The 27,484-nt window shown below is 39.7% G+C and overlaps 4 protein-coding genes across 7 annotated transcripts in view; 1 reads left to right on the top strand and 3 right to left on the bottom strand.

Annotated features, from left to right (window-relative positions):
- Positions 1 to 418, bottom strand: part of LOC121961924 (ADAMTS-like protein 1) — a 106,261-nt gene extending 105,843 nt beyond the window's left edge. The window contains exon 1 of the mRNA XM_042512036.2: positions 286 to 418. Coding sequence (XP_042367970.2) covers positions 286 to 342 — 57 coding nt within the window. The 5' untranslated portion in view covers positions 343 to 418. The remainder of the gene's footprint in view (positions 1 to 285) is intronic.
- On the bottom strand, positions 413 to 22,342 carry cdca9 (cell division cycle associated 9). Of its 2 annotated transcripts, XM_042512038.2 has the most exons (11): positions 22,148 to 22,342; positions 21,933 to 22,064; positions 21,804 to 21,841; positions 21,662 to 21,713; positions 21,453 to 21,520; positions 21,232 to 21,293; positions 20,587 to 20,670; positions 20,377 to 20,458; positions 19,990 to 20,076; positions 9,153 to 9,309; positions 413 to 480 (listed from the first exon to the last, which is right to left on the bottom strand). In XM_042512038.2, exons 1-11 carry the CDS (start codon positions 22,257 to 22,259, stop codon positions 428 to 430), a joined length of 927 nt encoding a protein of 308 aa, XP_042367972.2. In that variant the 5' UTR covers positions 22,260 to 22,342; the 3' UTR covers positions 413 to 427. The 2 variants fall into 2 exon arrangements, with proteins under 2 accessions (XP_042367972.2, XP_042367973.2); XM_042512039.2 differs by lacking the exons at positions 413 to 480; positions 9,153 to 9,309 and adding an exon at positions 19,100 to 19,857 and having other exon boundaries at positions 22,148 to 22,338.
- Positions 14,524 to 18,807, top strand: plin2 (perilipin 2). Its single transcript, XM_042512040.2, has 8 exons — positions 14,524 to 14,619; positions 14,860 to 14,906; positions 15,157 to 15,352; positions 15,712 to 15,794; positions 16,013 to 16,298; positions 16,988 to 17,166; positions 17,416 to 17,532; positions 18,171 to 18,807. Exons 2-8 carry the CDS (start codon positions 14,877 to 14,879, stop codon positions 18,621 to 18,623), a joined length of 1,344 nt encoding a protein of 447 aa, XP_042367974.1. The 5' UTR covers positions 14,524 to 14,619; positions 14,860 to 14,876; the 3' UTR covers positions 18,624 to 18,807.
- Positions 22,343 to 23,825: 1,483 nt separating the features above from the next.
- dennd4c (DENN/MADD domain containing 4C) overlaps positions 23,826 to 27,484 on the bottom strand; it is a 38,242-nt gene continuing 34,583 nt past the window's right edge. For all 3 annotated transcript variants that reach the window (XM_042512773.2, XM_042512772.2, XM_042512774.2), the window contains 6 exons: positions 27,335 to 27,445; positions 27,114 to 27,251; positions 26,701 to 26,818; positions 26,162 to 26,318; positions 25,932 to 25,996; positions 23,826 to 25,697 (listed from right to left, as the gene is read on the bottom strand). In XM_042512773.2, coding sequence (XP_042368707.2) covers positions 25,561 to 25,697; positions 25,932 to 25,996; positions 26,162 to 26,318; positions 26,701 to 26,818; positions 27,114 to 27,251; positions 27,335 to 27,445 — 726 coding nt within the window. In that variant the 3' untranslated portion in view covers positions 23,826 to 25,560. The remainder of the gene's footprint in view (positions 25,698 to 25,931; positions 25,997 to 26,161; positions 26,319 to 26,700; positions 26,819 to 27,113; positions 27,252 to 27,334; positions 27,446 to 27,484) is intronic.

Here is a 27,484-nt window from a genome sequence, read left to right as displayed (position 1 = left end):
TACAGTATGGATACAATAAAAATGTCACTTAAACCCAAAGCACCATTAAGTTAAAATAGTGAGTTTTCTTTTAGAGACAGGTCATATTGAAAGCACTAGATGTCTCCTTTCTTTCGCAATAACTTAAATAAAAGAATTTTTTTTTCTTTTTTCCTTAAACTTTTTTTCTAAACGGCCAAAATAACGGCGGTTTCGTGGTGCGTCAACCTCACAAACGCATCTGTGACGCGTCTTCCTCGTGCACATGTTAAATGACTGAATCAAACGTATGAATGTAAAGCTTACCTTCACACAAACGGCGAGAAGAACCAGTCCAGTCGTCCACAAACAGCCCCCTGTCATCTCTGACGCTGTTAAGTCTGTAATTTCAAAGTGCAGAGACAGTTGTGATTGTCCGCTCGCTGTCCGTCTGTCCCAGTCCGTCCAGTCACTCAGGGAGAAAGAGGTCTGCTCTCCTCTCCGCGCTGCGCTCCGGCTCCACTTCACACAGACAGAGGGAGAGAGAGAGAGGAAAAAAAAGGGAAAAGTCAGCCAAGAACTGCCGGAGACGACATGACACTTCACGGTCGCTTCCAGATATTTTGTTCCCCCAGCAAACACGTTGCTGCTAAATTTATGTTTGCATACCAGGCGTGCGTCAGGAAAAGGGGCTCACCCACCTTACATTCTTAAAGAAACACACTCCCGGGCCGTGACGCGCTCATGGGCTGCTCGGTGCGCAGACATGCAGAGTTTAAGTGATGCTTGGTGGCTCTCACAGTCCACATACTGAAAAAAACGTCTAATTGTTTTCAAACGTTTTACCATTTTTAAGACCCATGTGAGCTCAGGTGTATGTCCATATCTTGGTTTTGGGGGAATAGATAAACACAGGTACTTCTCAGGTTAGCAATAACTTTTTAAACTCATGAACACCATGATTATTTTTGTGTAACATGGCACAGAATTTCTTTTCTCCATGAGAGCTTTGTATACAGTAGTAACATTTCTGTCCACATATTTCCCATGAAGCGACAGCATGGCTGAGATACAGTGCCCAGAGGATGTTTTATCTGTAGGATGATGCAAAAGTTAGCATTGCACTGGTTTCCTCATAAGAAGCCTATGGGATTTTGCCATTGGATTATTGCTGGAAAAAAAAGCTCTGGGGTAAACAAACATTTATGATACGTACAGGTTTTGTTCAGCAAGATAGTCTTCACAAATAAACAGCGCTTTCATGATTATCATTTAAGCCTAAATGCAATCACCAGAAGTAAAAAAGCTAACATTAGGCTATACACAAACTACACTGCAGCCACATGACCTAACATCACCACCATAACAGGAATGTAGCTAAACTAAGTTGAACAGTTCTTTTCATTTTTGCAGCTTCACTTACAATAGTTGCCAATAAAGATGAATTGTTCCCTCATACACCCAAATATCCAGTGTCAATGCAGATTTTATTCTCTCATACCAAATTGGCTGTGGCTTCTCTCGTTTCTCACAACTGAATCAATCAAAAAGATGAGCCCAATGTTGGATGCCAATGCTGCTTTGCTAATTACTCACAGAACTGAATTATCTTGACAGTAAAACTACATGTAAGGACCAGTTCCCTTCTTTATGACCCGCTCCCTACATCATGTGGACTCCAGGTACATGGGCTTCAGTTAGAACGTCGGCCATGTGTTGTCAGCTGTGCACCAGTTGAGGATTTCACTTCCTTTTTCACAGCTTTAGATTTAGTCACAAGTATGAAATGCATTAGTCTTTCAAGTGAGACACCCAGCGCTGCCAACCATGTGCCATTTAAGGTCAGGAGGAGTTTTATCTGAATCAAGCTCTGACTGCTTATGAACTGAGATCAACTGGATGGAATGAAACGTTCAAACTCTTGGCCTTTGCTGGCGTATGATTGAAATCTGCTGTTGTTTCTGATTTACCTTGATGAGACCCATGTCATTCCTTTCCGGCTCCAATAAAAATAGAGGTTCCCTCTGTTTTTGTGAGGATCATATTTTTCGTGCAATTTAATGAAGGTCTGCATTGTATCTTTGGACATGAATGCCTCCCACACCTCCTAGATGTGTGTCCAAAAGAAGGTCGAATGTGGGCCTGACCTGATGTGATTCACTTTTGTGCATACAGTAAATTAACTGTGCGAACAAACTGTAACAGAAAACCTCCTTTGTGGTGATTCTATCATATTTAGAAATAAACTATATTCCTCAGTGATTCAATGAGCAGTACAGCATTTTCTGCTTCACCAAGAAAGGAATTTTGCATTACAGTGTAATTGATGGCTTGGTTCGGCGACTCCTCTTCCTTTTGATCCCGTACCTTCATTAAAGTAAGAGACATTAAGTTCTTTGAAGCTAAGCCCACAGTGGTGGTACATTAGGACCTGCTTGTCGCTTTTGAAGCTGTCCAGGGCCACCATAATAACAACGTTCCTCGAAAATGTCATCTGCCCTCAGCCAAGCTCAAAGGGTTGAGGGAGATGCCCTTTGAGAGCCACACAATAGTACAGGTATGTATGGTATGAGGTACCTGAATTGCTGCCTGACACGCAGGCTTGAATTCAGCTTAATCTCTATTAACACACCGAGCACAGGAATGTAAATGTTTATTTCCCCAGGAGAGGAAAAAAAATCTTTACCTGAAGACCCGAGATGGGGGTTGAAATCATTTCCTCTCCACCTCGGGGTTAAATTATCGTCCTTAATGGCTCCTTGAAATTCAAAGCCTACCTGCTCATGGTACTCATCGTGAAAAATCCAGTGTTTATGAAAGAGCAAAGACTCTGGGAGCCTCTTGTTGACCTTTGACCGCTGCCGGCACCCTAAGAGCTCCGCAGACACCCCACAAAGCCGGAGCAAGCAGTAGATAATGCTTCGAGACATGAATAGTTTACATTCACCATGACTGGCGGTGCATAGCTAAGCCGCATCCTCATGTTACAAATGCTGCTGCTCTTATTGATGGACATGTTCAGCGGGATCACCCGCTCAAAGCTGCCATCAGCAGAGTTGCAAAATCACTGCCCCGAGCGCAAATGTATTTTTAGGGACTCTACAAGCTTAAATAGCATCTGTCAGTTGTTTGCTCAACAGATCTTGAAGGGACTTTTCTGTGTGGGAGGACAAATAAGGGGTTCAGGCAGCAGCTAATGACAGTCATTTTAGCAGAGATCTTTTGTTTGACTGCAGCGATGGGCTGGATGCAAGATGCTCAATGACACTGTTTTACGCTTCCAGGCCTTTTTAAAAGCAAAACTTTGCACTTTATATGCATGAACACACAAGCATGTTGGTATGACTTTACAAGTGCAAAACAGGGCCACAGTATGTACAGTACATGTGTCGGTTTCCTAGCTAAACATACTTGCAGCAGGTCAGTGCCCCCCATATGAGTAACCTAGTTGTCTCCCTTTGGCTGACCCCAAACATAGCTGTTTGATCAGTGATATTTGGCCTGAGAGTCAAAGCGCTGCTTGTCACATGTGTTCAAAGAGAGTGGAGGAATTTGCCAGATACCAGCTAGAGAAAATGCCCTTCACAGGACACCAGCTAGCTTGTTTTTGCAATAAAGAGGCAGCTTACTGATTTAGAAATGCAGTTTTTTTTCTCTTCCAAAGCAACAGAATTTTTTGGGATAAAATAAATACCTGTTTGGAAATACACATTAATTTTCTGGCGAAGAGTTGGATGAAAAATTGATTCCACTCATGTACCTACTAAATGAAGCTATATAAATTAAAGATATGGGCTGTCAAATATGCGTGTGCACTTGTGACAAGACTTGTGGGTTAAAAAAAAAAAAAAAAAAAAAAACAGGACAAAAGGCAATGAGCAATTTAGCAGGAAATGTTCCTTTAATTTCAAGAAATTAGTAGATTTAAAACATTATTTAAAAAACGCTAGGGAAAAATGTCTATGGTAAAAAGAAAAAAGCTGACAAAAAGCTGTATTTGTAAGTATCATGATTACATATTCAAATTTATTTTACATGTTATAATCCATTTTAAGAACCTTTACAGGTAATTTCTTTGTTGTTTTTTTTGTTTGTTTGTTTTTTGTCTGTTGTCATTTATGCAATTTTTTATGTTTTGGGTTTTTTTTGTGCTAATTTGGGGTCATTTCTTCTTTTATTGCCTTCTTCCCACATTTTAAAAGAAATCAGGCCAATTTGCTCAGGTTAAAGCCTAGGAGAGAAATACAGAAGAGCTAGATAGCCTTCGGCATGAAAAACACTGAAAGCCCTCTCACCTCAATGTCAAGTTTCTTACTCCTGAAATGGCCCAATAGGTGACCTCTGACCCCAATTCTGAAAATGTAACTTCCAACATAGCAAGATCTAATGAATGTGACAGCCAACCCTGCTCTCCCCTACAGAGATGACGGTGAAATCTGCCTTCTTATCTAAGTTTCAGCAACAAAAGCAAACTGTTATTTAAGCAAAAAGCACACAAACACATCAGAGTGTTGTTGTTGCACCTTGTTATGGCTTCCAGTCCCCCGGCATGCAGTTTACCGCCACTTGCTTGCCTGTCTCATCTGTCCCTGATTGCCTTTATGGCTCTGTGGAATTTGGCACACCACCCGCTTGTGTGTGTGTGTTTGTATGTGTGTCCGCTCATGCTTGAGACTCTGGAGGAAACGAAAGCCCTTGCCATTGCTGGGCCACAGTGTCCCGGGGAATGCCAGGCTTGCAAAGGGTACAGTAACCTGCGTGTCTGTCAGCGCAGATCTGTTTCAGCTGCAGGCATTGCGTTCCGTCAGGCATGTCATATCCACTGCATGCTGTCTGAGGGCATCATGCCACAAACCACCAGTCAGAAATGTAGACAGTGGGCACAACACTCTTCACACCATTGCCAATGATCAGTCAACTTGTCTGAGAACCCAAGGGTATAATTTTTTTTTTTTCCTTTTTTTCTTTAGGGAAGTATCTAATTACATACAAATCCTAGCTTACAGCTAAAACCAAATGTGCTGCTGGACGAATATTCATAAATTCGCCTAAAGTACTTAGTGATGAATAACTGGCAGTGAGTTTCACATAAGAACACAAATCCAGGATCTCCTGTCATCTAATGACAAAGTTAACCTGAGATACAGCATCTGATGTGTCCTCATCAGATTTTCCATGGATACTACAGCTCAGCAAAAAATCAAGCGAAAATAATCAAGTGGCTGTTAAAAAAAAACACTGTTATGTTTTTGGATTAGGGTGTCTATTGTTTCAGTAAATCTGCCGCAGGCTGTTAGCTGGCAGAAGAGCTGAACAGCGTCATTTAGGGTAAAGAGGACTAAACATCCCCCAGAATCAGTTTCTCCTTTGGAGATTAGGCAAATACGTGCCCAAGCATGTTTTTTTCACATCATTCTACACCTAATGTCTTTGTCCTATTTTTAAAAAACGCTTTTACCCTTCCCAAGAATGGTATTACATTAGCAGTGAAGTTAATCGGGGGTCCATATGCATTCTTTTCTGGGTATTTCAGATATGAAATGCCCACAGAAATACAGTGACCACTGTATTACTGTAATTGATGTTGGTTTCTGTTTTTTTCTCTATTGTAAAATTGGCCTTAAATGTAAATCTGACTGGTAATTAAAAAGTCTTGGATAGGTCTTTGATAGGTCTTTGCAAGGCATCATTGTCACCTAAATGTCTCAGTCTTTAACTTCTCCCTGTGTTGCATGAATCTCATCGGTTAGGTAATACTTGCATGTAATTAGTCAGGTGTTCTGTAAAGCTTTCGGGGGGATGCTGAAAAACATGTGTGCTTAATATTGTGTAAGAACATCACAATTCATGACTCATCTCCTTTATTTCCTGGAATATGAAAAAAACCTAATTGCTCCATGGATGATGACAAGCATCAAAGGTCATGTAAAAACGGACCTCACAGTAAATTCTTCTTCTGCCAGTATGGCTGTTTCAGATTTCAGCATCTTGTAGAGGCTACCCGGAGAGACCACCTGGGCAGAGGTCTGGTTGGGTGTATGTATTCTGTTGACAATGCATGTGTGTGAAAGAAAAAGGACAGAGAGGGAGATGACAGACAGCTTGGCCCGGCTGTCAGCTGCCACTCAGTTCCCATTACGACTTCTCTAATATCCGAGCCGTGCTCCCTTGGTTTCTCCAAACTCCTGCACGCCTCAGGTACTGTTTTGGAGGCCAGCTGAATGTCCGTCTGACAGAGAGATTGCAAAGGAGAAGCCCGGAGAGAAAGCAGAAATGAAGCAAGGGCCCATTTCCCACGTTGTTCTTGGCTCCTTTCTGCCCCCGAAGACTTAAGCGAACACTTCCAAAACAAAGAGATTGTCTGTGTAGGTGCCCAAATAGCCAACCCACGCATATATGCACACTTGCACACAGACAGAGACACACTCACGCTGGGACATAAAAAATGTTATTCTAATTCCTTCTAAGTGCCTATTTAAGCAGCTGTTTTCTGTAAACACTGGCTCCGGACAGCAGGGCTCGGACATTTGGTTTTAGATCATTCTCAATTATATCATAATTACCAGGACTCGGTCTGGTTGTCAGCAACGGCACCCAGAAAATATAGCTGTGAACTGCTGCTGCTTTGCCAGCACAAACAGCCGGCGTGCTAATCCCAGCACGGCTCTGTGAAAATGGCCTGTGACGGGATATTGTCGAAACACATCGGGGTCATGTGGGACGGTGTACGACCCACACGACGAATCTCACCTCCCATCTGACCCATTCCGACTTAGCAATTATATCTCTGCCTCACAGGTCCAGTGCGATGCTTTTCAACAAGACTTTTTTGTCCTTCCTGAGAAAATCATTACTGAAAATCATCAAGGAGGAAGTGCGTCAGGGTGTGGTCCCACAGGAACTCAAAAGATCTAATTTTCAAGCACATGCTGACCTTTTCTCACACTTCTAACCTTGTATAGTTGTTGACTCATTTTCTGTCTTGATCCTCTCAGCGGGAAATGTAGATGGTTAACTTGGATGTCTTAGCTAATGAGCCGGAGTCATTATCTGAGGATTACATCCGACAGGTGCACAGAGCCCTGCTTAACAAGACCCTGGTCTTGTCTATTTGTCTATATTGTAGTTATGAATCTGCAGTTACTGCCCTGCTAAACACACATTGTCTGTGTAGATCCGTTGTTTATTAAAGGCTGAAGTAATGGTTATTTCAAGAGGGCGGGCATCATCTTGTTAAGATGTAATTCATTTCTGCATGCACGACCTCTCCAGCTCCGAGGTTGGGTTGAAGCTGGGAAGAAAAATAGTGCCAAATTTAGCAGCAGGGCTACAAAACTTTTTGTGGATATTTTGGTCCCAGATGTTGAAATTCTGGTGTAAATTCCCTCTAACAACAAGAACACAGCCAATATTTTGTCCACCCCTACTTGATCAAAGTGACAGCCAGACATTTCTCCATGGTGGTAGCATTTTTTCTTTTCATGTCCTTTTTCCATGTTGGTTTTTAGAATATCTACAATAATTATACTGTATCAGGTTTTTCCAGTGCTGTTTGCTATTTTGCATGTGTAATAAAAAAAGGTTTAATTCTAAACAGAGCAAAGAAGGAATTATTTAACCTGACTCACAGATATAAAATATAATGGGTGCCTTTCAGCAAACAGCTGCAGTCACGACTGTGTCTGCAGAAACATTAGCAACATTAATCAAGGTTTGCCATTTTGCAAAACCCAAAATGTAAACATAGGAAAATGTATAATAATTTGCCTTTTTTTAATCTTTGATTGGCCTCCTGATGTTTGAATTTGTCCAATACAATTAAACACAAAAAGACACTAAACATTTTGTAGAAAACTGTCTATTCTAACTTTAAGCTGCCATAATCATTTTTTTCCAATGGATCACATTAGGCCTACTTCTCGTATATCATAGGGGTTGCTGAGAATGTTCAGCCCACTTTGCACTTCAGCTCGACAGAACTTTAGAGCAACTTTTAGCTGGGTTGCTTTGTCTTTTTTTGTTAGAGGTTTGTAGGGACGTGCTATGTATGCAACAAGTGGAATGTCTCTGCCAATAAATATGTCTCAAATAACAATTTACACCCTCAGACACTTGCTTGGTTAGTCAGCAAGTTCTCTTGAATATTAGATCCTTGTGCAATTAGCAAGGTCACAAAAGCTAGTCCAGATGGCTAGTTTCTGTGTTGACTCAGATAAATTAGAAGTGTTTAATATAATTTTTGTAACACTGAAGTTTATTTGGAAAGGGTGTTTCTGCTGTTTATCAAATGTCTGTTTCCCAGTTTTTTACAACAAGGAGGCAAGTGCAGAGTTCATGTGACCTGAGTCAGAATTGAAAGTTATGAGCCGCAGACAAATGGAAAATCTAAGGGGGTGGCTCAGGGGTGCCACTACTACTGTATGTTAAGCCTGGACCCCCCACATTTATCACCAGAGAGGAATTTTATTTTATTTTATTTTATTTTATTTTATTGTCTTGTCTTGTCTTGTCTTGTCTTGTCTTGTCTTGTCTTGTCTTGTCTTGTCATGTCATGTCATGTCATGTCATGTCATGTCATGTCATGTCATGTCATTAGTTCTTTGAGGAACCAAACGTAGGGGTGGTTTTGGTACAGTTTTGTTTAATATACTGTATTTGATACACCTAAAATTGCATGTGGCCTAAGCCTGGCCCCCACATTCGAAATTGTCTAGAACAATGCATAAAACCCCAGTTGAAAAATACCAGAGTTTTCCTTTAATTCCATAATCGGCACATGAACTCCTGGTAATCTGTACTGTATCCACAGTGTGACTCATAATCCTACTGAATCCACAGTTCACGGTAACAGGTTTGATGGACACTTCAGCAGACAAATGGTCGTCAGGCTACAGTCTGACAGCAGATGTATTCAATGCAGCAGCAGCGTTTGAGGGTAGAGTGAACCAAAGCATGCCACTGCACCAAAGACATGTCACTTCCTTTCTCCTCTGCTCGAAAGCCACATCTCTTTTCCTCATGATCTAAAGAGCATGAAAGGACAGCCACTCTCCCACTGTCTCTCTCTGTCTGTCTGCTCTCTTCTTCATGCAGCACCTCTGACTGTGTGTGATCCGGAGGTGTGACACTTTCCCAGTAGCCCACAGGTATCCGTTACCCAGCCAGCAGCCTTGGCACGCTGCCCACAGCCTTACCTGTCTCAGAGGGCACAATAGAGGGATGCCGTGTGGGGATCTCCTTTTCAGTCCTGCCAGATTCTGTAACCCCTGCTGCCACCTGCACACCAGCGGACCCCTCGGGAAACAGGAGGGCAGAGCCTCCAGGACTGATCTTTCTTTTCATGTTGACAGTCTGTGGAATGAGAGAAGCAGTCAAGACTTGGCTCCGATCATTACATCTCAGTGGAATATTCATAGTACTGAGTACTTGTAGCTTGTGTACTAATAATGTTTTCTGTCTCCTACACCTCATTTTAGATCCTGTATGTACAGTATGCCCCTCTGATATTATATAATAATAATTTTCCTTTGAATGCATGTCTATTTATTGCTTCACATAACCCTTTGAAACCTGGATCAACATCCGTTTTCTCGTGCTACACTCAGATGCTTTTCACAGGCATATAACCTTTGAAACATGTGCAGATTGGTTAGATTTCTTTTGAAAGCAAAAAAAAAAGAAAAGTAGAAAATTGCAAGAAAGTAGGAAAAACTAACAAGAATTTGAACTGGAAAATAAGAGAGACAGAAAAGAGAGACAGGCAGACAATTGTTAAAAAATGTATGATAAATTGACAAATTGATTAATAGTAAATAAAAAAAGTATCATTCTTAACTAACATCTTGATGCTAATATTAGTACATTGGTCAATAGTTAAATAAATACTATCTAGGTAAGTAAATGAACAATGTGGGCACAACTTTTGCTGACACTGGTATGAGTGAAGATGGATAAATCAATAAATTGACATACCAAGGACAGGCCTATGGGCCCAAAGTGTCAGTGTCAAGTGTCAAATCAACATATACCGACCAGGAAAAATGACTACAAGAAACACAAAACAACTACAAAGATATCCAAAAAGACCACAACACAACCACGAGGACAAAATAACAAAAAAGGACAGTAAATTACCCAAAAGAGACACAAAATTACTACAAAAGATGAAAGATGAAAAACAAAAACAGCAAAAAGGCAAAACCACCACAAAGTCAGGGCCCTGCTCCTATGTAAGACAGGTGGTGGGGCCTTCTGCATATCAGTGCCCAGGGGGCCCATTATCTCATAATCTGCCCATGGCAGTGACAGCCCTAGTTCAAACTGTACTCAAAAATTTTTGACCTAAAAACCAGCAATTAATTATAAAAGGTGGCAAGGAAGGGAAATCTGGAGAAGGCACAGGCTGTGATGCCCCATTGCTTATGATGAGTGAGAACTTTGTCTACTTTGGTGTCATCTAGTGGCCTGAATTTGTAAATACTTGCAAGGTTGGTCTGAAAAGCAATAGGCAGAGAACTGATGACTGGTTTGGCCATAAGGGGACATTGATACTGTCACAACATGCACATTGTTATTCATTATACTGTTTTTGAATTTTGTTAAAGGAACATTAGGTCAGTTGTATTTATGAGAACTTAACAAGGACCAATAAAATGTCTTCTGCTACTCTTCTTATCCATGGAGAATGAGGGAAAAGCTACAAGAATGCAATCCAAAACGCTCAGTTAAACAGATGGCTGTAGATCTGAATACATATCAGTTTCTGTTCTCATTTAAAAGGAGCAGCAGCATATTAATTTTCAGTATCACCTCATTCACAGTTACTTGACATCCTGCTCACATAAAATAGTTTCTAATTATGTTAACAGTCTGAATAAAGAATGAATTCCAACATTTACTGCTGCTATTGTGAAATGATCTGAGGGCAAAAATGATGTAAGACCAAAAATGCTGTTAAAGTTTTGTTTTTTGTTAACCTTTTTGCTTTACTTGACAGATGGCATGATTCTCAGGTGATTTAAATCAAGTCAAATAGGACACTGAACCAAAATGACCCTGACTATGTCACTTTGACTTGTATTTGCACAAGGTGGTGAATCAGAGTACCACTCAGCCATTTGCGTGCACACAGAACTAGACTAAACCGTGGTTCATTGTTCAAAAAGTATGCGGTAATAATAATTAAAATATTTAGTACTTTGCAGGTTATGTCACTTTGAACGTACACTATTTCTCCTAAAATACACAGGAGCTAATCTTTTTTCCCCATGAATTAGTAGTAGAATGTCCAAGTAATATTAATGTATGAACCCTAACCTACCTGTCTTCACATTAGTTCAGCTAGGTTTTATTTCGGCTCAAACAATTAACATAAATTTACCTCAAACAGTCCATGCAGCATAAGACAAGTGCTCTGAAGCCATTATATTTTATTATTATTACGACCAGTGTTGTGCACATTTAACATGTAAAACTGTTAACCACAAAACTGGATATTAAAACATAACACTTTTCCCTATCCATGTTTCAAAGATGTAGACCGTTAACTCAGAAACCCAGTTTATTTGACCTGATTTTAGGGTGGCATTCATCCCAAATCTTTGCTGAGTCGGACAGCCGGATGCAGCTCAACTTATTTCATCTGGCATGCATGCTGAGTTTGGCCCAATGCTGGGCCAGGTCATTTTGGCTACCTGGATCCTGTTAACTTTTGAGCCCATAATTAATTTAAGAAGGTATGATATCACAGAAAAATAACTTGAAATCAAATATAATATCAGTAAAAACCTAGTAGGAGTATTATATATTTTAACATTTGATCCTGATGAGTTGTTATTTTTGATCTGCTGGTTGTACTTTGCTTGCCATCAGATCACATAAAGGCTTATCAAGGCAATTAAAACAATATGACGTGGACGATAAAATATGAGCGGAGCAAAGTCCAATACAACGTGGAATCTGTGTGTGTGTGTGCGTGTGTGTAGGAAGTCCTATATCCTGTTTAATGTATAAATCACAACTAACTTGAAATCTTTTTCTGTGAACTTCCTTCAGAAGAATCTTGATAAAAATTAGAGTCTGTGGTTTACTGCAGCCAACATTTTCATATGGGGTCTATTTGAGTTATACAAGGGTTGATAAATGGGCCCCAAAGGGTTCATCTACAGAATCCAGGACCCCAATGAGTAAGCCAACTGGAGAATTTGAGCAAAGCCCACATTTCCTCATCTGGCCTCCAAATGTGTAGTATAAAAGAAACTGCCTTAACACTTAATTTACATTTTTAATAACACAAGAATTCTTTGCAGAAATGAGCAGTGACGAAAAAACATTGAAGCGCTCTCAAATCTGAAACAGAGTCACACATCTGGCTCTGATGAGCTACTGGCAAACAGACCTGTTCGTCTGTGGGTAAACCACTGACGTATGGCTTTACTCAGGCCATTAAGTTGAATAATCAGAAATGCATTAAGAGAGGTGTTAGACTGGTCAAATTTCTTGCATTCATTTGAAAATATCACCAAATGTTTCTCATAAATATCATAACAGCATGTAACACCGGCTGTTTTTGTGGTCAACATCATCCTCAACTTCATATGTGTTAAGAAAAAACTGCTGTAGGTAATCAAAAACATACAAAACAACTATAATTTTTGGTGTTGTGATGTAGCATTGTACTACCATACGGGCTTTCAGTCTTACTGGGACACTCCAAGGCAATGGAGCCATTGTAAATGTTATTATTAACACACTGTGACAAGTCAAAAATGTCTGCTGTGAAAAAGGCCTGTAACTTATACTAGGAACTTTTGAAAGACTTTATTTAGAAGAGGAGTGCACTGCGTAATATAGTGTCACGGATAGATTACTGAACAGGCCTATTGGTCACGGGTCCAGAGGCCCAAAATGTCAGAAAACAACCACAAAGAAACACAACACAACTGCACAGACAACCACACAGAAAGAGTGACCCAAACAGCTACAAAAGTTACAAAACAACCACAAGAAGACACAAAATGACTACAAAAATACAAAAGAAAGCACAAAGATACACAAAATGACCACAGAGATACAAAAAAGACACAAAATGATGTCAAAGAGACACAAATTTACCTCAGAGAGACACAATCAATCACTAAAAGGACACAACCATCACAAAAAAAGATGCATAACAATTACAACGACATGCACAACCACCACAAAGTCTGTGTGTCTTACTTCCAGGGGCCCATTGTCTCATAATCTGTCCATGTTTATACTGTATGTGTATCATATTCACACAGTGTTCACACAAACTCACAATTTTTCTGTGTTCTCAGACTTTTATACAGTATTTTACTTTGCCAATATACTGTACATATCAATATCAATATGCAAAATTTGGTGGTAACATTTACTGTATGATACAAATTTCTCAAGGCAGAAAATCATGGTTGGCATTTACATTATTTGTATTCTGCAAAATATATGAGAAATATATAAAGTCTCAAACAATTCTCTCTTTTTACTTTGAAAAACATGATCCGACCCTAACAAAATGATTCCTTGTGACTTTATTCAATGTAATGTTAATGGCTAATGCAAGAGTATGTATAAAGAGCTTATATATGAACTCATTTTGAAGCTTTGATTTCAATGTAACTTCTAAATTGTGATGTCAATCATCCTCTATACCCCATTTAATGATCTTTTACCCATGATTGTCATGGCACTATGTAAATAATGTGTCTTTGAGCCATAAAATGAAGATGATAGTTAGAAGCCACATAGATACCAAATGATGAGTGCTGTCCGAGCCTGTGCCACACAAGGTCCTGTGTACTCAAAGCTGAATTTAATCTAACAAAGCACACAGCTGTCTCTATGATTCCTGAGCTCCGGCTTGTGATAGTCATCACTGATACTTTCATTAATTGTAGATTTGTTCAGGAACACGTTACAAAATCACGTCATCTGATACAGTAAAGACCTACAGCATTGTCCAAACATCGTTTTTGTGGAGGACAAGGTTGAATAAAATCTAGTTTTAAGATCTGCAGTGTCTCAGTTAATGATGTTTAAATGCTGTACCACTTGGTCTTAAGGTCTTTACATGGAAATACCATCAAAATAGTCTACCATGTAAATTCGTAAGTGCATCATGCTTGTGTACACTAATGCAGAGTGGAGGAAAGTCAAAGAAATGAATAAATTAATACATAAATAAAAGTTTGAAAAAATCCAATGAATTTTTAAAAATAATAACATAGTATTATAATAGTAATATATCCTAATAAAGCCAAAATAATAGATATGTGCTTTTTTTAATTAAAGGTTTTTCAGAGAAACACTGTTGTTTTGCTTTTACTCTACTAGACATGAAAAAAATAATACTAATATGATAATCCTCATTCGACAAAAAATATATCCCTGGCTTATGAAATGTTCAGAAATCAGACTGCTGTTTGGCATTACGTGATGGCTGGTCTGAGAGGAATTCCCCGACTAAACCCTGCCTGGACTAACTTTTGCCCGTTTTACCTTTGCCCTAGTAACATGACTGTCGCTGACGTCAACGTGCTGCGCTACGTCTCGCGATAATTATAGAATATAAATACAGCTGCTGTCGCTTGAGGAGTTTCAGTCAACTCATTTACAGTTTGGGGACGTGTTCAACTACCGGTGAGTCTTTACTTGTATCTCTTTAAAGTTACTTTTTATCAGCGCCGCAACTACAGTCCAGCTGTTTCCGCTACAAATATACGGGACGTATTAGTATAATTGTATAATTATACTACAGTATAATAACGAAAGGCTACTGTATCCTGGAAGTAGTCTAATAGACCATGTTCGGATGTCATAAAGAAAAAGTCGACGTTATTTTATGAACAGACGTTAATATTATGTCTTATCTCTCTACAGGTTTTGTTTCAGCAGATATGGCAGCAGCTGCAGTTATGTCAAACCAGGTGAGTTTACTAGATAGCAATTCACTCTAAGCTAACGTGGGTTATTTAGCTTATTTTGCTCGTTTTTGTTGGCATTGGTTGGAAAAAAAGGCTGTTTTTGATCTTTAAAAGCCAAGAAACAAAGCTAGAAAGTAATTCATCACACTCAGTGTGAAGAAAACAAGTTTTAGCGTGTAATACTACAATACTGCATTTAAAAGTCTGAATTTCAGCACTGTAAATAATCTGTTTTCTTTGTTTTTTCTTACAGAATGTGGTGGAGAGGGTGACCAGCCTTCCTCTGGTCAGCTCCACCTATGACATGGTGTCCAGCGTGTACACCAACACCAAGGACACCCACCCTTACATCAGGACCGTGTGTGAGGCTGCCGAGCAAGGAGTCCGCACCTTCACCTCTGTGGCCCTCACCACTGCGTCACCCATCATTGACAAGCTGGAGCCTCAGAGTAAGACCCCTGATGTAACCTGCTAAATTTTATGTAGATGTGGCTTCGGAGTTCACAGGATGTCAAAACAAAACCAATAAACTAAAACTAACTACATGCTGACTAGCTGAGTCACACAGAGCTTGAAACAGGAAGTTCGAGTCATGCTACTGGCTCTTACTCACTTTGGTCTTTCACCCAGTTTTTCTGTTTACTCAATCACCCTGATTAAGCCACAGAATCTGATGTACAATTCTTTCACTAAAGAAACATTTACTCACTTTTCTCCCTGGTATGTTCTGCAAAAAAAAAAAAAGTACTTATTTAGATCTTTGATTTTGCTTGCCTTATTAAAGTTATTTATCATTATTTTTGCCTAGTTGCCATTGCCAATGACCTGGCCTGTAAAGGTTTGGACAAGATTGAGAAAACGTTGCCGATTCTTCACCAGCCATCTGAGCAGGTACGTACTGGATTATTGAGCAATGGAGCTGGGACAATTACACTGTATCAAAGGTCAGAGCACTTATAATCAAGCCAAACTGCACAATGCTGTAACCGACAATGGATGTGCGATCATCTTCTGAGGGCTCGGTCAAGACCTGCGTCTTGTCTTTTTTAACTGCTGTGTCCCTACCTACAGCTGTCATTTTATTTGCTGATGATTTTGTCCCTGCGCAGATTGTCTCCAGTGCCAAGGATGTGGTAACCACGGCTAAAGATGTCTACTTTGGCACAGTGTCTGGCGCCAAGGACACGGTGTCGGACACTCTGACCAGCGTTGTGGAAAAGACTCGGGGTGCAGTGCAGGAGGGGATGGACAAGACCAGGGCTGTTGTGAGCGGGAGTGTCAGCACAGTGCTGGAGAGCAGAGTGGCTCGGCTCGTCAGCAGCGGAGTGGACACGGCCCTCAGCACCTCTGAGAGTCTGGTGGAGCAGTATCTGCCTCTGACAGAGGACGAGCTGGGTGAGTGGGGTCAAAACTACCAGTTAGACCACCTACATATGTTGCGCAACACAAAAATCCCATTTTATTTACATTTAATTATTACTGGTGTGGTGAAAGCTCAAACAATATTTTGTAATATTTATTTTAGCTTGCTTTTTTTTTTTGCTTCAAATGATGTTTAAATGACTAAAGCTAACAAGAAAGGAAGAAAGGTCAGTGAGATTAGGCTTGTTTTTCTGTAAAAAGCTGTATCAAGGGTCAGTGATTAACAGGCAGCTCAAGTATGTTGTTAACGATGGATTTGCACAGTTTCCAGGAAAACAGGATTTAACAGATTATGCTCTTCTCCTTCATTAAAGGAGTCTTTGTTTAGAGTGAACTGTTGCATGCAGAACTTAATCACAAACAATCCTGTACACTGTTAGTTTAAATGGATCCGTTTTAAGGCGTTGACCAGTGAAAGTCCATTTGCCATGGATTTAAACCCTCCAGCTACTTTAACATTTAAAACTACAAGCAATGTGGAGCAGGCGTCTTCTCCATCCTCTTATTATATCAAAGTAAAAACACCAAGCACCCCTCAAACCTTACGAAAATTAATCAGGATTAAGTATAAAAGCATCAACAGAATCGTAACGAAACTCAAGGTAATCAGATGTTCATCCTCATTTTTAATGTGACTTTTCATGTTTCCTTCCCTATATCAGAGCTGGAGGCAAAAACTGTGAAAGGCTTTGACAACAAGGAGCCGAGCTACTATGTCCGCCTGGGTTCCCTCTCCACCAAACTCCGAAAGCGGGCGTACACCAGGGCTGTAGCCAAAATCCAAGATGGAAAGCAGCGAAGCGTGGAATTCATTTCTGAGCTGAACTCCACTGTTGACCTGGTGGGTCTACTTTTTCAAGAATTAGTAGCATTTAACAGAACTTTGGACAAGCTTACAAGCTACAACAAGGATTATTGCCATAGACTCTGGTTCTTAACATGACATGGGGACAAACTTTAACAACTACATGTTAGTAACCCAAGAAGCAAAAGGTTTATTCGTATTTAGCCCTAAAGTGGATTATAAAAAGCATATGATTTCCCATACTTCTCATCATGGACAGATAACATTTAGTGTTTGTTTTTCCAGATTGAATATGGCAGAAAGAATATTGATGGCGCTAACCGGATGGTAAATGACAAGCTGAACTCCCTGGTGGCGTGGAAGTCCAGCGGTCCAAACCAGGAGAATGGTCACGAGGCAGAGGTAAGAAAATGACAACGCAAATATGCTACGAGACAGAGGTGTGGACTCCAGTCACTGATGACTTTAGACTCAACTACACAAAATCCAAAAAGCCTTGCACCTTCAGGTGGACTTTAATACCAACAAACTGCTACTTCACTTGGACTTGAAAATAGACGATACCTTCCAACAAGCCCAAAGATTAAAAAGTATTCTGACACCATCCAGTCAAGTTGCAGGAGAGAACCACAGAGAACTAAGTTATGTTGCCAAGCACCACTTGGAAAAATTCTATCAAAGTTAATTTCGTTGCTGTGCAAAAACTATGGGTGGTCACAAAAAAAAACAACTTGCAGTATGCAGAACACGTGGGTCCAAAATGACCAAAAACGACCTGTTTTCACAAATAAATACACGTTTTTAAAGCATTCATGATTTTTGTAGATTTATATATTTTCACTTCGATGTTAAAACAGCATTACATTTGGCTAAAAGCGCATGATAATTTGTTTAGGATTTGAAACTCAAAGTTTAGGACTTGGAACTTGACAGCCTTGACTTGGGACTTGTCTGTTTTATGAACACTTAGGTTACACAATACGGTTCTTCAGTTTAAAAGTTTGTCGGTTTATTAACATCTGCTCATCCCTCCCACTCAGGCCATCGAGTCTCGCACCTTGACCCTGGCGCGTTCCCTCACCCAGCAGCTCCAGACCACTTGTCTGGTCCTCGTCTCCAGCCTGCAGGGCCTCCCTAACCACATCCAGCAGGAGGCGCTGTCCCTCAGCCACTCCGCCACTCAGGTCTACACCAACTTCAGCAAGGCTAACACACTGAGAGATCTCCCAGACAGCGTGCTGACCGGCAGCAGAGTCCAGCTGGGCAAGATGAAAGATTCCCTAGACAACGTCATGGATTATCTGGTCAACAACACGCCGCTCAACTGGCTGGTCGGTCCTTTCTACCCCCGCATGGAACCAGAGCCCACTTGCAAACGGGCCTCTGTCAGCAGAACCAGAGCCAGGTCCTCCAGCTCTCCCTCTGCGCACTCACATCGAGAGGAGCCCATGGAAGTCGAGATGGAGTCACTACATTCAAAGCAGCAGCAGTGATACGTTACGGCTCTACGCTCTGAGTTTGAATTCATATATTCTAACAGAATTAAAAATCTAATATAGTTATATGTCAAATACAATGCTATTTTATACTTTTTAAAATTTGTATTTCTTGCTGAAATTATTATTTGCCAGCCAACCTGGAATCCTGTGCTTTCTACATAAAGTTTACTGGAATTTATATTTGCAGTTGCTGTCATTTTTCCCCCCTTCTACATGAAAGATGAATTTGCTTTTATTTCTTAAAAGCTAATATCATTGACTTTTTTTTTTTTTTTAAGTCATGACTAATATTTACTACAAAAATGTTATAAGTCAAAACCTAAATGTGGTGAGATCTAAACTGAATCTAAGTGTATGTTACATTTAAGAGCACATTTATCCAGAATAAAATCACATGATCATGTCTGCTGGGATAAAGTTCAAACTCCTCTGTGCTTTGTCACTAGGGCTGCAACGACAGATTATTTTCATTATCTATTAATCAAGAAAGTAATCTAACGGTTAATCAATTTATCATTCGATTAATCATTAATCAAATCTAAAATATCAGAAAATGGTGAAAAATATTAGCGTTTCCAACAGTCAGATGATTGTCTCAAATCTCTAACTTTGTCCAAAACCCCAAAGATATTCAGTTTACTGTCGAAGAGGAGCAAAAAAATCCCAGAAATATTCACATTAATTCCTTAAAAATTACTCTTAACAGAATAATTCATAATCAAATTAACTGGTTATTAAAAAAATAGTTGACAACTAACCTATCAATTGTGACTAATTTATCTTTTACTGAATTACATTCAAAGTAACAACCAATTTGTACCTCAAACACATATGACTCTATACATTTCATAAGTAATGCTACACTGAGAAAATAATCAAAATAAAATATGTTTTTAAGCCAAACTAAACAAATTAAATTCATTTTGAATCTTCTGATGGGCACTGGTCACTTTTTAATTTTTTAATTTTACAGACTACATTAAAATTATACGGACAATCATGTAGAATCATACAAATAAACTTTATTATATTTTAAAACTCTTTAAGACAAGCAAAGCATAACTGATGCTCTTAGTGGCACATCAGATGTTAAACCCAACTTCTATAAATAGATTTCACGCTATGAAACACTTTCAGATATAATCACAAGATGAGAAAAATCCTGGTCATAGTGGACCTTTACTCATTGCAGGCAGCGACTTCGCCTTGACAGATAATCCACCAGACTCTGAAAATCCAAAATCAATGGCATGTTTCAAATGTTTCACAATATATTTTGAAAAAGGTTTTGGCCAAGCCCCTCATTCTGGAAATGGTATAAATACTCATAAGTCACATTTAAAAAATGAAACTGTCTTACCGTGAGCTTCTGAATCTGGCACCATGCCACATCATCCAGCAAGTCCAAGTTAATCTCATCCTTCGTCTCTTCAGAGAAGCAGACAGTCTGGCAAGGAAGAAAACACATACATATAAGTGTGGCATCCCATAATTCAGGTCCATTTTAACTATTAAACTAAACATCACCCGAAAAAACAAGATGTATATTCTACAAAACTTGAACGACAGCAGTGGGAAAGCTGCCTCCTCAGGTCTGAGGGAGTTTCAGTGCTTTATTCAAATGCTTCAGAGAGCATAGTCCAACAAGGCTTTCTTGCTTTAGAATTAATAATGATAACGAAACATACATAATGAAACAGTGTTGCTTCCTCCAGTGCTGGCACCATGTCAGAGATAAAAATCCTACCTGTCCCAGCGCTGTGGTGACAGTGATGTGTGCAGCAGAGCCCACCATTGAACAGTGCAGGTCACCGGCAGAGACGACAGACCTGGGACAGCAAAAATATTTGTACAGTTCTTTAAATAAAATTCATCTTCATGCATGCATCATCCCCATGTAGATACAACAGCTATACACAATACTTCATATTTTGTTCTAGTGAAGGCAGTAACACACCTGAGTTTGGGTTTGGTCGATCTGGTCTGCTCATTGGTCCTGGTCACGCGGCTTTGAGTTCTTTTCACAGGGGCCGAGGCACCCCTGTAGAAAAATGAGAGCTATGTCAGGGCCACCATCCACCTCATGTAAAATACTTACTTAAAGGGACAGTACACCTGAAAGTCGTCTAGATTGTTTTGGTGTGAGTTTCAGACTGTTGGAGATATCGGCCATAGAGATGCTCAAAATGCCAAAAAAAGAAAAAATAAATAAAAATACATTTGAAAAATTCAACAGCAATGTCTCTTTCCAGAATCAATACCCAGTTACTCACGATAATCCACAGACCTTGTCATGAGCAGTTTCATGCAGGAAACATTTTCTTTCAACCTAACAACATTATTTTGAGCAACCATGTCATAATTTCTACAAAGGGACGTTTCTGTTGAGATTTTCTTACCACTTTTAGCAACACAAACTGAGTGCAATCTACTTCCATTATATAGGAGAGAAAGCAGACATCTCTATAACCGATATCTCCAAAATCCAAAACTCACACCAAAACAATCTAGGTTGATAAATGGCTCTACGTGTAGGAGATAAAAAATTGGTGTTTTTTTTGTTTTTTGGGGAGCAAACGGTCCCTTTAACCTCCAATCTTACGTGAGATTTCCAGTGCTGTTGCTGCCGACTAATGTTCTGGTCCTCTTTGTCCCCTTTCCTCCCTAAAAACAGAAAAAAAAAGCATTTTTTAGATATGTGACATGACTTGTGGATTCCAAAAGTTGATCAGTTTTTAGCAAAAGGACATATAGTAGCATGGGAGATAAAGCAGAAATAGATACGATCCTACGATGCAAAACATTGGCTGCTACAGTACTTACCTTGGAGGTCTTGGATGAGGACCTCTGGGCTGGGCTGGGCTGACCCGGTGAAGAATCAGTTGATTTTACTTTAAAAAATAAAAGCACAAAAGATGACTGTTAGAGCAAACACAATAGTATGATTTCAAACACTGAATTTAATGCAGACGCTAAAACTGCTTTTTATAGTCGTGATAAGTTATCGTCACGGTTAAAGAAAGTAATATCACCTCTTTTACTGTGGACCCTCCGGAGGGGCTGCGGCATCTCAAGGGACTCATTCTACAAAAAGACAAAAATAATGCTTTTTATTATATTAATAAAAAGGCACCTGTGGATGGCAGCAGATGCGTCTTAATGAACTCAACTCACCTTCATGGCAATTGACACGTCGCTTGCTGAGACTTCCTCTAACAGAGCAGACAGGAAGAAAATAAACAAGCCATGAATCTCGAAAGCTCCTGAAGGAGCCATGTAACTTAAAAATGAAAAATGGCTCACCGCTTATTAATTCCCCTATGAGCGTTTTTTGAAGAGAAGGTGGCATCTTCATCACCTCCACTTTGAAGACTTTGTCCACCGTCGTCAACATGTTCTCCAATTTGGCGTCTAACTCGTTCATCCGCTCTTGTGCTGTGAGGAAAGACATGTTTACATTAGCACCAAGATGGAGACGAGTTGAGGACATGACTTTTGACCTGCAGGCGCCACCAAACCTTCTTTCTCAAACTGCTGAATGAAGAGAGTCAGTCTGCTCTGTCGCATCTCCCGGCTCAGCTTTTCTTTCATGAGATTATTTCCTCCGTTTCTCGTCCGCTTCAACGGCATTTTGTTGTCTCGTCCTCTCAAAGCTCAGCTCAGTGTGTAGAAATACACACCTGTGAGCGCGCAACGTTTGATTAAAGATCCATGCGCCGAGGCCATCAGGTTCTCTGAGTGCAACGCTGCGTGGCGGAAGGATACAGTTAGCTTCTCATATGAATAATGAAATCGTTCAAATCTAGTGCCAATGAAAAGGGGTCTCTAAATCATCCCTGAAAAATGCCTTTTTCAAAGTCATTGTTAACCAGAGTATAGATCAATCCCATTGTAGGCAGGCTTCACATTCTTCGGGGAAAATAAATGGTCTTAGATATTTTGTACTACACAAGGGAAATAAATAATTTCATATTTTCTATTATAGAAGGAAAAATCAACTGTCTTAAATATTTTTCAATTATTTAAGGACAATAAATGGGCTTTAAAAAATCTATTATTTGGGGAAAATAAATGGTCTTAAATGTTTTTCTATTATTGGAGGGAAATTGATGGTCTTAAATATTTTGGTGTTATCTCAGGAAAATTGCCATTCTTCAATATTTTTTTCCATTATTTAAGCAAAATAAAAAGATATTGAATCCTTTTCTATTATTCAGGAAAAATCAGTGGTCTGAAATAGTTTTTCCATTATTTAAGGAAAATAAATTTGCATGTTGTGAGTACACTGTCACGCTGTTTATTAAAGCAAATTTATGTAAATTTTAAATACATAAAAGCAAATTATTTTTCATTTAAAAAAAAAAAGAAGCTTAACTTAGAACTCTACGCAATAAACTCTGGCTGCTATTCTGGTCCTTTTTATTGTTACATTCAACTAAGCCAGTGAGTGTAAATGTGAGATAACACTGTGTTTTTTAATCTTTCCACTGTTGGGACTGTGCTTTTGAACACTTCATATTTGTTTTGTATTTTCTGTAGTGAATTCAGTGAAATATGAGTATACATTCAAAAATAAAATCAAGGTGGTTCTGTTTTAGATTTGAACCCATTCTCACAATTTATTAAACAGGAAACTATGTAACTTTTAAACATGCAAAAAGTAAATTATTTTTGATTTTTAAAGTTGGTTTCTTAGCAATAAACTTATGTTCTACAACCGATTTTTTTTTTCTCAAGTGATTGTAATCTATTAGGTATGACAACTTCCCAGATGGCTTAAAAACACTAAACAACGGACACCACAGAAAAGTGCCCTGTTGTGTTTTTGTCACACAGCTTCAAATATAGTCCTACATGCACTCACAAAGAAAGGAGGCAAAAACTGCCCTCAGAGAACATTAACATGAAAGCAGAAAATATGAGACTGAAGTTAAAAGGGCCCTGAAGTTGAAGTTCTAGCGGATGACTCTGAACTATCAGACTCCATAAAGGAAATGAACAGTTATGAAGACAATGAGAAAACAATAAGAACATAAGAACAGAGGGAATTTGATGCTGATCTAAACATCAAAATGGAGATGGGGAGGCATGAAAATACTGACAAACTTAGAGCAAAACAACATAAATCACTGCAGCTTCTTGAACATGTAACAAACACTACAAATTCTTATCAGCACAGGCAAAAAAATGGACACATTTTGTTTTCAATCAGTTAACAAACTCATTTATTGCAGCGCACTAAAGTGTAGACATTCAATTCCTTTCCACAGGACGGTAAGAGATCACTTAATCTATAGTTAAAGAACAGTCTCTTCTGTACATCCTCGGCCATACGGAGGTCAAATTTACAAAGTCAGTACAGAGGGGGGATCCCTTAAGACACGCTAAAAGGGAAAGGAGGGGATTGTTAGTCATACAAATGCTAAACTTGCACCGTCTGCAATGCAAATGTTGATGATACAAAAATAAATAATTGAGAATTTCTTTTTGTTTCGGAGCGAAAACTAATGTCATTCTGAGGCGGTCTCATCTCATCCTCACCCGGGGTTAAGGCAAGGTTTTATCTCTGCAGTGCAAATCGAATAATTCACAATATCATCGCTTCTGTACAAGTCGCTCTCCCAAATCTACCACAGGACGCCCATTTCCCAACAGTCCATCACACTTTGCCGAGCAATTCGTGGAATGTCATGTTGTTAAATTCTGCCTTTCTTAACACATTGTCAGCAGTACTGAAGAAGCCCTTTGCAGTATAAAGCTACCAATATCATCCAAAGCTACAGTTTGTAAACCATAAAAGCAACCTTGTCTGCAAATACCCAATTAAAAAAACAACTTTCTGGTTCACTCTATGCTAGAAGAAGGAATAGCCCCAGTATATCTGAGTTCTAATTTAACTTTACATATTAGCTGAACAAGTATGTTACTTTAAAAAAAATGCAGGAATTAAAAACAGAAGTTGGATTGACTTCTTTGCGCTGAGCCACCGTTCCCTGCAACAGAACTCGTGTCTTGGTTTTAAAGTGTGGAAATCAGTAGTGTTGCATGCCTTCTCACTTCCCACTGATCTATTTGTTGTATAATCTCTCCCTCCAGTCGTCTGCTTTTAATCACACGCAGGCTGTCGCAGACGTCAATAATACTTCTTCAAGACCTGGTTTGATTGCAGGGCATCTGGAATGTTGCAGAATCAATTTTAGTGATTGATAATTAGTGATTGTCCTCAGTCTTCTCCTGTTTACACGTGTGCTTCCAATGCGTATTTACACGGACATATACAATGAAACAAACCTGAACATTCATTAAGACTTGGATCACACAAAATCGAGACTTGTTGCCTCCATAAAAACAATAGGCAACCCTGGCTTCAGATTTTCCCCCTAAAGTAAACAATATGTACAAAAAGGCAGGTGGATTTGAGTTACTGTGTTTTTTTGTTTTTTTAGAAAGTGCACAAGGGAACAGTCGCGATCTGTACATGCTCTCAAACAACTGATCTAATGTCGCGATAGTTAGGGCAGATTTAAGCAGAGTAGGCAAAAGGCTATAAGACGGGGAGGTGACACACACAAACACACAGATATGTCTACACCATAGAGGCAGTCAATACATTCTGTACAGTGATTAAATCATTCTATACACCATCTGTAGAGACACACAACTAGTCCCAAGAGATTCACTGCAGCTTTCCGAGACATTTACAGAAACAGTCCCACCTGTAAGTCGCTGCTTGGAAAACCGATGAAAAGCATTAAAAAAAGCAGACAATGAGGCATCTTCCAAGGCAAGGAGAAGAGGAAGTACCATGTTTGGGCAATTGGAGGTATTTAAATACAAATTTTTTCGCTCACACCCCAGGTTGCCACCTATTCTTCCTTCCTGCTGTCACACAAACAGTCAGGTTTTCCTTCTTTGCCGCAGGTGTTTGTGATCAGATCACAGGGCTGCCAAAGCATTTAAGGCACCACTGGACGCTGGCGCTGGGCGGGCGATCGATGCGGTGCAAAGACTTGAGCTGCTCGGCGCTCAGTTCGTCATAAGCAAGGCGGTACTCCCTGTCGAAGGCCTCTGCAGGGTTACAGTGAAGGAAGGGAAGATTCAGAACGTCAGAAAACAGCAAAAGTGATAGTCTAAAGTTATCACTCTCAACATCTAAGGAAAGCTCCACTTTTAATGATCAAAAAAAAATGTGCAAGAGATGAATTCAGAGTTTCACAAATGAAAATGCTGATGCAACTCTGCTTCAAAATGACATGATACAACTGAGGAACACTTTAAGTCTTTTGCACGCAATTTACTCACCTACGTCGATGTTCTCCCTTCCCAAGGCCACCAGTGAGAGGAACAAAATTTCTCTATAGATACTCCTGAGAGAAATACAGCACACAGAAATGAGATAAAAGTGGTGTTCAAATGAACATTACAAGAATATTAATGTCCAAATACTTTGCAGGAAAATCGTGAACCTATTAGAAGACATAAAAAGTGCTCCAAGTAGAGCTGAATCAGATATATGGAGAATAAAGTCTGACCTCTGCCGTTTGACCCCCTCCGGGCGCCGTTTGATCTCTCGGATCAGCAGGTTGATTGGCCCGTAGACGTCGTTGGTCTGGATGTTGCGAACAATAGTGTTGAGGAGGGTGCGAATCTCCTGGTGGTCTGTTGGTGCCAACGTGCCCTTCTTCTCCACTGAAAAACAAAACACAGGCCGCCATCAGAGAACCTGTTATTCTATCCTTTAGAGTAAAGAGCCTCAAGTCTTCTGGCCAAAAGTGACAAAATCATTACATTTTGCCATTTTTTCCCCACATTTTTAAGCTAATTTTAAATCCATAAAACCTTTATAATTAGCTCAATATGCAACCAATATATCTGCACACTGCCTTTATGTATGACATCAAAAATAGTTGTCTTTGTCTCCCTCTACTGGTAGAGAAGGTTAATTACAAATAAAAAAAACAGGGCTATAAAAGTGTTTATTTTTGGCATTTAGGGTTGTCAGCCACTACTATTATAGCTGATACTGGAGTTGTGACACTACGGTCTGATGTGTATCCATGTGCACACTCACACAAAGTCCTCCAGAGCAGGTAGAGGGGGTCTCCATGTTCCTGGTGCAGGTTGATGTTGTCCCACAGGAGCTGGACGTACACCTGCTTACTGTCCTGGGATAGTGACGTCAGGGGCAGCTGCAAAGATAAAACCATTAGTTAAAGAATATATATATATATATATATATATATATTTATATATATATTCTTTGGTGTTTCCACTGTGAAAAGTTGTGAATTGTATCTAAATAGATCCAGGGTCTAGGTACCTTTTCATAGGTGTTACTTTGATTCCAAAGGTACTATACTGAAACTTTTTGGCGGAAAAGCTATGGTACACATTAACATGTATGTAAATTGTTTGGGAAAGAATAAAAAGCCATAACAAATGAGAAAGAAAGAATAATGATGGATGACATGTTAAATCTCTTACCTGTACTCCTTTGTTGCAGTGCTCAGAGTTTAGGATGAGACCAGGCAGGTGAGTGGGCAGGTCCAGCCGACGGAAATACCAAACCAGGTTCCAGAAGATGATGGGGTGCTGGCTGAGGAACTTGTGGGTGTAGATAACCTGGTTGAACATGACAGAGTGGTTAAGTAGCTCTGTGGCAGATATTTGCAATAAAGCAGACTGAAATCATGTGAGTACTGTACCTGATCTCCCTCATTCTCCAACAGCGTCTCCAGCTCCTTGCGCAGAACCAATGGGCTGAGGTACGGTACGGACACAGGCTTGGGGTTTGGCCGTTTTGTCCCCATGCCATCCTGACAGCCAAAAAACACCAATTATTTTTAATAAACTAC

The sequence above is a fragment of the Plectropomus leopardus genome, chromosome 23, assembly GCF_026936395.1.
Source record: "Plectropomus leopardus strain MGB_pleo_1.0 chromosome 23, ASM2693639v1, whole genome shotgun sequence".
Taxonomy (NCBI): Eukaryota; Metazoa; Chordata; class Actinopteri; order Perciformes; family Serranidae; genus Plectropomus; species Plectropomus leopardus.
Note: the sequence above shows the minus strand (reverse complement) of the source record. Positions and strands in the feature narration are given on the sequence as shown.

Bases quoted from the DNA above. Each gene is read 5' to 3' on its own strand.
- cdca9 (XM_042512038.2), bottom strand. From the start codon at position 22,259: ATGCCGTTGAAGCGGACGAGAAACGGAGGAAATAATCTCATGAAAGAA. The intron at 21,714-21,803 runs GTGAGTTGAGTT...GTCTTTTTGTAG, and splicing joins ACGTGTCAATTGCCATGAAG to AATGAGTCCCTTGAGATGCC. The intron at 9,310-19,989 runs GTAAGACAGTTT...CTCATTCCACAG, and splicing joins GCCAGATTCAGAAGCTCACG to ACTGTCAACATGAAAAGAAA.
- plin2 (XM_042512040.2), top strand. From the start codon at position 14,877: ATGGCAGCAGCTGCAGTTATGTCAAACCAG. The intron at 15,353-15,711 runs GTAAGACCCCTG...ATTTTTGCCTAG, and splicing joins TGACAAGCTGGAGCCTCAGA to TTGCCATTGCCAATGACCTG. The intron at 16,299-16,987 runs GTGAGTGGGGTC...TCCCTATATCAG, and splicing joins TCTGACAGAGGACGAGCTGG to AGCTGGAGGCAAAAACTGTG.